This window comes from Rhea americana, unplaced genomic scaffold, assembly GCF_003343005.1.
Source record: "Rhea americana isolate MKP2758 unplaced genomic scaffold, rheAme1 scaffold_58, whole genome shotgun sequence".
In the NCBI taxonomy this organism is placed as follows: Eukaryota; Metazoa; Chordata; class Aves; order Rheiformes; family Rheidae; genus Rhea; species Rhea americana.
Genome location: NW_028186734.1, coordinates 752,153 through 764,682, shown reverse-complemented (window position 1 = coordinate 764,682; position 12,530 = coordinate 752,153). Strand labels below are relative to the sequence as shown.

Genomic DNA, 12,530 nt, shown 5'->3' with positions numbered 1-12,530 from the left:
TTCTTGTCCTTTAATTCTTTATTTGCTGAGTCCTGTATTTTGACTTTCATATTTAGTTTAGGATAGATGTTAGACTAGAAAACCTCTTTCTCCCTGGACCTCACTGCAAAATYAGAGGCTAAAGAATTAATTAGCGGAACTGTGCAGTATTAAGGACAGACAAGACGAGAAAGCCAAAGAAGCACCTGTGAGAACATAGCCCTTGCAGGAGGGGAAAGCCCTTGGGGTTAAAAAGTAGAATTTTGCTTACGTGGTTGGAAGCTACCCTTCATTTCCTTGAAAGCAGAAGGAACGTACAGAGAACTTTGTGCCCACACTGTCGTTCTGTGTGTGACAGATGAGATAACGGTCAAAGGCATTTTTCGTTTTTTCCTGCATGTGCATTATACACGGTGATATGGCCATGGTCTACCTGTCTTTTTGGTGAGGTGCAATTTGTTGAAGGAGAGGGGTGGTTTCTTCTTTGGGAGCACCTGGCCATGGGTGAAGTTTTCCCAGGGAAGAACAGGGCAGGAGCCTGTGCTTGCAGAGCTTTTTTAGAATAGTGGGGAATGGACACAGTACCAGGCCAGAGATGATGAAAAGGGGGGAGATTTTTCTATTGACTCGGTTTGTTGCTACAAACTGCTGTTGAAATCCTGGGCCATTGAAAGCTGTTGGTGTGAAAATCAGTCTAGAGCCTTGTTGCAAAAACACAGTTGGGCAAAAGAGATGTTTGTTTTCAAATGTCTGCTTTATCTTTCTCACCCAGAAGAATCTGAGTTTTCAAACAGAGGAGAGTTTGTTCAAGTTTATGCTCTAATAAAACATAGCTTCTTTAAAGCCTTTTTGGTTTTGGTGGGTTTTTTTTGGTATTTTAGAGAAAAGGTGCAGACAAGTTTGTCTCAAAGCTCAGGTGTATTTGAAATCCAGTCATAACATAAAAGTTAAAAAAATGTTATAGCTGGTAAAGGTGTTAATCCAGCCTTAAAGAAATCCGGCTGACTGCATCAGGACTCTTGAGAGAATTTGAAGGAAACTTTTCTTATTGTTTGTGGGAAGCTGCCTATTGTGAGCATGTTTTTTTAAAATCAATTTACGGCTTTTACAGGTTGTAACACTATTGTCATTATCCGTAGAAGCTATTGCTGGAGCTGGTAGAGCTACTATAATGTACCATATGAGACATAAAATGAGAGATTTTAAAGAAAGATAATTAAAACAATGTTGTCCTGTGCAAAGCTTGACTCTTTGAAGCCCAATTGGAGTACAGTAACTTTAAAAACAAACAAAAAACCCTCCTGAGCCAGAGCATACTGTGGTTAGTTAGCTGCTATTGGATTTCTTGAGTGCCTTCCTTGGTGCTGCTTTGGTAAGTGCTGTGTAGGGCAAAGCTATACCAATCTGCACACAGCTGGAGCTCTGGAAGAGGCTGCGCTGGGGCAAGAGGAGCAACGCAACCTCTTGAGAACTAATTCCACCCCTACCCCCCAAAAAGGATTACCTTGGAATGGCACCTGCCTTGTAATCAGGCAAGTGAGRTTKTTTACTTTAAAAACAAAACARAACAAAACCACRGATTGGCTTATTGGCTCTGTGAGTAGAATTGCAGTTCTAATGACCTTTGTTTTTCATGTCYTTCAGAAAGTTTTGTACAAACTCTGTTCACTGATCTTCCATCTGGATTCCTTCACTTCATTCCAAATAAACAAAATTCTAGACCCAATGTATTGAAGCCTGAAAAATTTGTAATATATTGTATTTACAGGATCTTAAATTGTACGTAGAAGAGTTCATCCAAACTTAGGAGTTTTTGTTTTCCTTCTGTTGTATTTATCTCTCATATATATATAKRKGTRTATATATATATACACACACACATATATATGTGTGTGTGCGTGTGTAGGTATATATATGCACACCCTGTATATATCTCTCTGTATGATATTTTTAATTCAGACAGATAAATCCTCTCTAGTGTTCTTTTCTTAAGTGTGCATATAGTTTGCAGAAGAAAGACTCATCGTTTTCTACATACCAGCTGCAGGACAATACAGTTGTCTTTTCTTCTTTTACATAAACTATCTCTGCTGCTCGACAGACAGTGAAAAATGCAGRAAAGCACTTTCCAATATACAGTTTTCCTTAGTATGGCTGTGTATATTCAGACTGATCTTGTTCTGGAAACATACTGATTCCAAACTGGATTGGGGAAGGGGGGGTCTATTATGGCTTATATGCTGTTGTATGTCAAAGCCTCACTTTACGTCTTCATCTCAGAAACCCTAAATTCCTTCTTCTGTTAAAGGCCATCTCTCTTGAAGTAGAGGTGATTCCAGTTCCTTTGTGTATTCCATTATGTGAAGGAGACTGGAGGATCCACATAATTCCCTAAATTAATTGATTGAAATTAATTGCTTTGGATAACTGCCTGTCCTCTGCTCTTGAAAACTTAGCCTAAATTTGCCTTTTCAGTCCTGTGGAGATGCTGCTAGGTAGCATTGTGTTTTGAAAGTCTCTCTGGGTCCTGGAGTCATGAATCTTTACTTGATACTTTTCCATGACCCGGTCCATAATCCCCTCCCTCACTGCATTTCCTTTTTTCACCTATAACTTTTCAAGTTAAAGTTGCACCAGAAGTTCTGTTTTTAGTATCTAAAGTATGGTATACTCCAACATGTGAATAATTTGCCATTTCTTATTCTGCTTTCTATCTTTTTATATAAAGGTAATGATCGCTTCAGAAGTTGAATCTGAAACATTAAACAGATCTCTCAGAATTTTTCCGTATGCATTTGTTTTCTCTCAAAATCTGTGAACTGTGCGTGTATGGATTTCCTGTACATTACCTTTTTTTTTTTTTTTTTTTTTACCAATAAGCTTAAAAAAGAGGAGAGGGGTAATATTCGTTATAAAAGAAACAGCCTTTAAATGTCAATACATTGAAAATCTAGAGGCTTCTTGAAGAAAATGGTACAAAGACTGTAAGGCGAATAATGAAATTCATTAAATATTGAAATTCTTTAAATATTGAAAAGGATAGAAAAAACAAACAGCATTCATCAAGAAGGCAGTTCTTTTAGAGCTTACTGGCTATTGGAAAAGTGACTGCACAAATACATGATTCAGAAATATGTGATTTCATGTTTGTATTTGATCAAAACGTTTTTCCAACAAAATAATGGAAGATGTGTCTATGCATATTAGATGTGGAAGAATTTGAAGAAATTGAATTTGATGAAAGAATTATAAGGCTTTTAGGCTTCTTAGCTGTCAGACTAAACCTAAGCTACAGTTAGAAGTAGAGGAGGATTGGTCTTTATATATAAACAGTGTGCAGGATCAGGAATAAAATAGTTTAACCTGGGTTTTTTCAAGAGCTTTAGTAGTAGGAAATTTGGAAGGTAAACATTTCAAAGGTTAGGATGATTCATGTTTTTATTTTAAGATTGTAATTAGTAATGATTTAAATTATATCATGAAACTTAAGTGTGTAAGTGATGCTGAAAAGAGGGCTTACAACTCACCTGAGATGCTTAATGTTCTACAAGTTAATTAACAGAATTGGTGGATATTCATTGAGGCACTGGGAGGAAGAGCCTCAAGTATTGCACTCAGGCACTCTCATCGTGCCAGTTCAAAGTAAGTGCAAGATACATAGATTTTTATTTGTACTGATATACTGCATGGCCTCTCAAAATGATGGATCTGAACAGAAGTGATATCCAACCTAACTTTAGTTCAGATTCGTCCAAATTAGTTAATCTGTCTCATTTCATGATGTAGATGGATGAGTAATTTAGGTGTCAAATAATAGTTTGGATTATATCTTTTAATTTTTCTTCTTTCAGTCAAAGAAAACTTGCGTTTTGTGAAAACCAGGCACTGTAAATGGTAGATCAAACTGSACTGAATACTGCTGTCCTAGCTTTTGGGCCTGTGCTGTTGCCAACATCGTGTTTATCTAAGAACGGTCAGCTCTCCTATAACACTTATCTTGACTAGAAACACTGCAATGAGGAAAGCTGTGTTTTAGAACAGAGTGTTTGTTTTGACAGAACATTGTATTTTATAGGATTTGCAAGGTTCAAACTTGAAACCAAGCAGGATTTGCCATGTAGCTGGATTCCTAAGCAAACTGAAGCATGTAGTAAAAATCTGAGTATATAAGAACTACTGATGATACGACCTATTTTTGATTTTTACTCTACTACTGAAAAGCTTATTGATACATGTTGACTTTCTGTTTCAGTAAAACATCTGTAACTAGCCCCGATGCTTTCCCCAAAAGGTTTACAATGGCTTATACTAATTTTTCTTGTAGTGCCCTGTTTTGCCAGGTAATAAATATTGCTCGCTTTGATTCTGTGGTAGGAAGGCATGTGTTTGCTACTTTGTGAAGGTCATCACTAGTGAAACTGCCTGAGCCCATCAGTGGGAAGGTGCTCATGGTTGTAACCACATAGCTCATTTTYAAGCTGCCTAATATAGTACTACACATTAAAAATAAATCTTTTCCATCTTAACTTGGTCCAGCTATGATTCTTTCTATTCCTGACCCTCCTGTGCAGTCTTCTTGAATGTTGCCTATTTGTGTGTGACTCTTGAATAGATTATGTCTATTTGCAAGTGGTTACATACCACTACAGAAAATTGTGATCTGTTCCTTTCATGCTTTCCTTCACTTTATGTAGTTGTAGAATGCCAGGATTGAAATACTGAAATATTTCCTCTGCTTTCCTCTTTTACACATTTGAACTGGTGACTACAGCTATGCCATTTTCAGAAACAGCATGATTCACTTTTGCTTCAGGACTCAGCTCAAAATTCTCTTGTTTCTCATAATCTTAAGTAAGAGTGGTTTCCGAGGTATCTTGTTTCCTCTTCTTTTTCACTGTATTTTTTTTTTTTTTTTTTCCTGGTACTTCAGGTATTGTTAGCCATGATTTGAGAAGTTTCTTAAATTATGTCAGCTATACAATTTTAAACTGTTACAAGAAAATGTATTTTTCCTTTCCCTGTAAAATTAGTAAATAGTAGGGAAAAAAACCTGAAGACAGAAATTCTTCTGTTTACTAGCTTTGGGAATTCGAGCTTGAGGCTCTTTGTTGTTAAATTCAGAGCTTCTGCTTTCTGCAATACTTCCAAGTGGATCAATACACATTTTTCATTTATGAAATATAATAAATAAAATATCTATTGACTTTCCCTTGTTTGAAAGTGGGACCCWTTACGCTTGAGCTTTTCAATTTGTCTGCATATGCACAGCAGTTACAGTACCTGGGGCAGTCATATATTTAGTCTTGGGCATTCACCAAAGTCATGTGCTCAGCATCACCAGACATCTTGCAACCAGAGCATGGCTAGAARTGATACAGTGATATTTTGATATTTTACAGTTGTACAGAAAATAGCAGCCTCATAGCGATAGCAGTAGGGTTGGCATTTAGAGAATGCTGTTCTGTTAGTAAAAACAAACCCTTTGTATCTGACTAGTAAGATATCACAGCGTATTTGATAATAAGATCATACCTTTCAGCGTGATCAAGATATGTTTCTGTATCTAATACCTGTTTCATTAATAAGGTAATACATATAATATCTGTTCTTAAAATCAGAATGTTTGCTTCACTTCATTTGGCATATTCCTTAAATATCATGAGCCAAAGCTATCAGACTCTGATGACTAAGTAGATTAAACTCCAGTACTTTTTAACTTATGTTTATTATCATATCAGTGAAATTTCTGTTCCTGAATGACTTACGTTTCTTGTCATTGTCTGCAAGGAAAACTAATCATTTGTCCTCAGCCATGTATAGGACTTTRAAAAATCAACAAAGTAACTTTTTTTGCTCACTGGTCACATTTTCTTCGTGCATGAAAAACGATATTGCATACAATTTCATTGCCTTTGACATTSGAAGTATAAAAAGTGTCTCTCAACAAGGTGATGTGACATGGTGAAAACTTGCAGAAGTGACTGGAAAATATCTCTTGTGCCATTTCCATCATTTTTGTAGGAGAATCTATTGCTTTTCCAGTTGTCAGTTTTCTCTCTCTCTCTCTCTTTTTTTTTTGCTGTTCTTGTATCACTCCATCTTTTAGTCATCTCTTTGTATACAAAATCCTGAATAAAAGTTGTCATATTATTTATTACTGAAAAACTGGTGTAATAAATATTACAGAATTTTCATCTCCCTCTCTACTTGCCCACAGAAAATTACTGTTGATGCTAATGAGAATTACAGGGAAGTTCGATGGCAAATTTACTCTTTCGTCTGGATCATTCCTAGTCTATCTTACCTCTTTCAAGTATTGCATCTTCTTATGATTAGTATTTTAATGTGCCAAATATTTGCCGCATTACTGCTGAAGCATTTTGGCAATGAGGAAGGATAGAACCAATGGTAAAAACAACAATAATTGTAAAAGTCCACCTGTTTGATGATATAAACCCTCTGGGTGGAACATGGATGACTAAGCAAGTTTGTAACTGTTAATACACATGGATTAAGGAAGCCTAAATCAAATTTAGTGGATGTGAGCACCATCAGCTACTTGAGGTTTTGTTCTGAGTTTGATTGCAGTACTTTTGAACTATTGAATTGCATGTAGTACCTAAACGTAGACCTAAGCACTGACCCTTAAAAAATCCGATTTAAACTTTTTGACTGAGGAAACTGTAATCATCCATGTGTTTAACATGAAACTATATCTAGGGAAATCATTCATTTTAAGAGGAATATATCTATAGTAATATGCACATTTAATATCTTTTCTTATGAGTACTGAATTGATTATAATTTTATGGGTTTTCTGTTGCAATCTGACTATAGTTCCTGTTTCCTAACAGACAACTGTTTCCTAGTAGATCCAACAGTGACTACGTGTGTTTATTTTTTGGAGTAAGTTTGTCAGATGCCCAAATACATAATAAAACTTCTCTGTAGAACTGAACTGACTTTTTAATGCTCTCCAGCAAACAAACTAGGCCATGCATTTTTTTTTGCCTTGGCTGAGAACTCTGCTTTGTTTTTGCAGTCAGAATAAGGTGTTTATTTGAGTATTGAATTTATCCACATGCTTTAGATTTATATAACCATCTGGCATAGTAGCGTTTTAGCAGTCAGTTTAACAGATGACAATAGTAGCAGTTGATAGAGAAAATTTCTACATGACTTAACATTGAAGATAAGTTGAGTAGATTTGAAAAGCATCGTAAGAAAGGTTTTAATGTGTTCAGTTTGCTTTTTTCTACCTTTTATGCATATGGTACGGTTTAAAGTAAAGTCTGTGTAATAATTTCTGTCTAAAGGTTATGCCTTTTCAATTTCATAYATATTAAGTCTTTTTCTTGTAGGGAGATCCATAGTTAGATGTAGAAAGTAAGGCCCAAATTCAAATGATTTATGTTTCATTATTTTTGCCTTGATTTTACTGGCTTAACTCCTACTTACACTTGATYTTAATTTATGTTATTTTTCACCTTTAAAAGCTGATATTTAAAGATCAGAGATCATATGGATGGAAAAGCAGCTCTTTCCAGCTCAAACTGATTGAATTCCTTCGTGAGACGGCAGCCTTTCAACGATAACATCTAATAAGGGGTTAAGGCATTGACTGTGAGCGTCCAGGAGACGTGTAATCCTTGTTTTCTTTTGCTTAACCCCACAGCATGCTGGTGGCTTATATCTGAAGTTTAAATTTGTCCATGTGCAGCATTTGTCCATGTCCTACACCATGTGTAGGTGTGAGCACATGAGACAGAGCACGTTCTACCTTGAGTAAAGCGCAGTTTCCAAGACGAGTGATGTTAAAGGTGCATCTATATGCAGTTTTTCCATTGGCTAGATTGAAATGGCTTTGCATTAAACGGGCTGATTACAGATAGTTTAATGCACAAGTGTTTGGAGATTTCCTTGCGGTGCCCTTAAGCCATGCCCTGTGCCTGCTGTAAGGAGTCTATGTGCCGAGGGCTCTCAGAAAGTTGGATTACTTAGTCAGCTCTGTGTTTGGAAGGTCAGGCTAGATGGCTGAATGTTCTTCTAGTTTTAACCCTGTTAAAAGTTTTTTTGTCTTTTTTTTTTTTCCTTCTCTGTGTCAGTGTGCCACTCCAGGTGCACTGGAACAAAAGGAAAACTTCAGCTTCTGAAAGTGTTGGTCAGTGAGACCTTCACAAGGGGGGAATTAAATGCTCCCCGAAGACCTGTCTGATGTAGCTTACCTGTCATGGCACTGTTATACCATTTGTGCCTCATTTCCTGAGTTTGAGCCATAAGGTTACTCAAACAGTTAAGAGGATGTGTTTACGTCACTGTCTCCTGCATCTTGCCTCATGGACTACAAGGAGCTTGGCCAGATCATTCGTAGCTGAAAACTACAACAGCAGATCTAAATAATGTACCGCAACTTCATTTTGTTCTCATCAAAGATTTCTGTTCCTTACAAAAGAGATTCCTGTTACTTCTTTAAATGGAGGTTTATTTTGGTTAGAGAAGCTCTTTTGTACTTTTTCACTTTGAACAAGGGAGGTGCAGGCACGTTTTCAAAGTAGGCTGCCTCTACTCCTTTTCCTAGACCACATTGTTCAGTTGTGCCGTGTAAATATAGACTATGTTATTCAGGACATCACACGTGAAATGGTTCTTAAAAATATGTATCTGTTGAGAGTTGTAGGACTCTTAACAGCACTGAATGTAAAATTGGTTGAGCTATCATGAATATGCTTACATGAAATGTTAAGGTGAGGAAGAAAAGGAGGTATTCTTTTCTCCATGGCATTCTGTGTGTGAAGAGATAAACAAGCTTGGCACTTAATTTTAATGAAGTCATAAATGCAATAAACATTGTTTTGATAAGTTAAGCACTTACCAATATTTCAAAAGTTTTACATTTAAAATATCTATAAGCAGATTGAACAGCAGTGCACGTGATGGATGGAATATTGGTTTTTTTCACAGTTTAAGCAAACATCCGTATGACTTAATTTAAAATTGATTCGCTTCCCCTTTGTACCCAAGTATATTTTCTCTGGTTTTATTTTAAGCTCCTTATTGCTTTATAAAGATAGGGAAATATGTTATTTAAAAAAACAAACAATCAAGGTTTGAATGTAGTGCAGTCTGAAACTCACGGAGACCACTCCCTCGATAGAAAAGCACTTGGAAGAAAATTTCTTTCTTTCTGCTAAATTAAAACAAACAAACAAACACTTTCCTTATGAGCSTATATAAAGCCAGTACAAGGAGCCCCAGAAATACAAATGAATTTTAAATATATAATGGTCTATGTTAGATATGTAGTATGAAATTTTTGGCCATTTTAACTGGAAAAGCTTGTTCAGTGACTTCTGCTTATGTTACTAATGCATAAGGATTTGTCCCAAAGTGCTATAGTATTTAGCAGTCTATAATTTTAGTATACAGTAATGGCTTTTAAGTAGTAAAATATTCAGATTACTTTTTATCACACTTCATTTCAGTCTTTGTCAACTTTAGAAACTCAATTATTTTGTCTAGAAAGAAAATTAATGAGGCATTATGCTCGATTAATTTAAAGTAACTGCAAAACTATATTATTGAATATTTAAATCTGTTTAAGATAGAGGTGCATCTGGACTGAAGTTCTCTAAACACCTACATTCTGTTTTAAGAAATAACTTTGGAGTTTGCATCTCATTGAGATTCTAAAGGATCCTTACCCATCCAATTAAAAAAAAAGTTGTTTCCTAACATCTGTTTGAGAAATGTGTGCTTTATTTTCATCAAAGCACTTAGCTATGCACATATCCAAAAGTACATCTATAGCATATTCATCTTTAGACTTTTATAAAAAAAAGTTTTAAAATATTCCATGTATTTTGTTGATTTGTCCTCTTTCCAAAGTAGTCATCCTGTTGTATTTTACTTCATTATATCATACCATAGTATGTATATTAGTGGAATTCTTTACTCTAGGTTTAGATTTCTAGTTCAGCACAGAAAGATGACTGTCTTAAAAAAATTTCTATTACTATTACTATTCTATGACTATTCAGCCATTCTAACTGTTTAGATGTACATCTTTTCTCTAAGTTGATTTATTTCAATGATACACTTCAATGAAACACATTGTAGGCATTGAACTAACCGAATACAAATTACTATTACATTTTTAGAAGTAAAGTAAAATGATTTTTTTAAATGAAAGTTTAATTACAAATCACCATATTAAGGAGGGGGAAACAAAATAATGAAGAAATTGAAACAGTGACTTTATTTTCCAGGATCTTTCATGTTAGTGAATACATCTGGGAGATTTGCTGGACAGAAAGCTCACCTGCTGCTGCCTCATCTAAAAGAAAATGATACGCATTGTATTGATTTCCACTATTATGTTTCAAGCAAGAGTGGATCTAGCCCTGGCACTTTGAATGTGTATGTGAAGGTCAATGATGGTCCTATTGGTAACCCAGTCTGGAACACATCTACTACCGGTAGTTGGAACAGAGCAGAACTGGCGATTAGCACCTTCTGGCCTAGCTTTTATCAGGTATGTTTTATTTTTTATGAAATTTTGTTTCTCATAATAGGCACCTGATTCTTAATCATCATTTTTGCTTTAAATCAAAACAGGATGTTCAGTATGTTATGCTGATCTTTGTCTTAATTACATTCCTTCAGATGATACCAAATGCCTATTTTTATATATAATAAATATGTATATGCCTATATTTACATGTATACATACATTTATGGAATTGTATGATAGATAAGTATACAGACACATACACATGCTTTAAATGTGGGCGAAATAATAATGTTGAAACAATATAGAAATTTTGCCATTGATTTCAGTCAATTACCTCTGTTCTTCTATAATGAATTCACTCATACATTCAGTTCATTAGGGACCCTGGAGTTGAATGCCAATAGACTGCCGCAGTCAAGTGTTCAAGTTTGATTTAGATCAGCAATGCTTGTTGCTTTAGAACCAGCAGAGTCCTTTGTTTGAATCTTCAGTTTGAGTCCTTGGTTTGGATGCAATATTAATTTGTTCTGTCCAATACTAATCATAAATGTAAGAGTAGCTATCGTAGGAATGTTCCTCTGATTACATCCTAAAAATTCAGTAAGAATTTCATCTGACAGCTCCTTAGAATGCTGCTTTTCTGTAGAAAAGTTTACAGATCGTACAGTCATTTAGTGCTGTATAGTAATTCAATGAATTTTTCCCTTCTTCCCATGAAAATGTAAGCTACATCTGCATGAGTTATTGGGTAAAACAGAAGCAGACCAGTAGATCAAAGCCACTGTTGAGGTTTCTGTCATCATCTTTATTTGTAGTTTGGAAAATTGGTTTGGACTGAATTTGGTTTCTGTTGCTGAACGTCGTCACTATGCATAGGGTTTGAAGCTTTCTGAAGGAAAGTTTTCCAAAAATAAGGACTCTTTGACTGCAGACCTCTCAAGGAAGTCCGGTGTCGTCCTTTTGCAGTGCTCGGTGTGCATCTGAGGCAGAGAATGACAGCATATGTATGTACAGCAGTCAATTCATTCGGTAGGGCCCTGACCACCAGTGTCACACATGGCAGAGCCTTGTTTCTGTTCCTGCGTATGCTGTTAGAGTGACATGGTGTTTGCTGTCCACTCCATATTCTCATTATGAGTTAGTGATAACCACTGCAAGGTTGCAGATCCAGCGGGTTGTAGAGGACTTCTTTCTGTGGCTGCAGCAGCTTATATGTGAGGGCGTCTTCAGTGAACTGAAGCCCTTTGTTTTGAACCCTTTTTTCTTTAAGGAAAAGAACAAGCTGAATAATTTTCTGGAGTTCTTTCCACTGTGATTGCTTTGCAGTAATCACCCACAATTGACAGAAAAGTCCTGGTCCAATAGATGAGCCTAGAGTGGTGGGTCTGTCTTGTCCTTGGAATGTGGGATAACCAGTAATGGGTGCAAAATTCAGAGATCCAAGAGTGCACTACTGAGTTGCTCTACTGTAAGCTGGCCCCACAACCTTGTCATTCCTGTACAAAAATTCAGAATCCCTGAAAAATGTGTTGTGTACCTTCGTTTAAGAGAGTGACTGCTCACAAGCCTGACAACCCATGATTCCTACTTGTTAGTGGCTAAGCAGTTTCAGGTAAGCAGTTGCACTATAGACAACGTGGTGACAGGTCTCTGAGATCATCTTCCAGTTCCTCTTGCCTCCAACAGTGTGTTCCTGGGTGTGTTGAGTGTATTGACAGGATCTACGTTCACATCCAGAACTTTGTCCAAAGTGGCTAAGAATTGTCGCAACTCATTGTCATGGAGGTGTTGATGAGGATCTAGTTAATGGACATCTCAGCAAGTTTCTCTGAGAAGACTTACGATATGTGAATGGCCCCATGGTTCAGTGGGAACACTGACACCTTTTCAAGACTGTTAGGCTTATTAGCAGAGTTCAGGTGCTCCTCAGGAACATGGTAGAAGCTGCGTATCACTTGCATCTCCAGAGCATGAGGTCATATCCTCATAACAGAGTCCTTGCCTGGTTTAGCCAAACCTTTACCCCTTGCATGGTGAAAGT

General features: G+C 36.3%; 1 protein-coding gene across 1 annotated transcript in view; it reads left to right on the top strand.

The window, feature by feature from the left end:
• Positions 1-12,530, top strand: part of PTPRM (protein tyrosine phosphatase receptor type M) — a 370,997-nt gene that overhangs the window by 35,298 nt on the left and 323,169 nt on the right. The window contains exon 2 of the mRNA XM_085319327.1: positions 10,245-10,510. Within this exon, the coding sequence (XP_085175453.1) occupies positions 10,245-10,510 (266 nt within the window). The remainder of the gene's footprint in view (positions 1-10,244; positions 10,511-12,530) is intronic.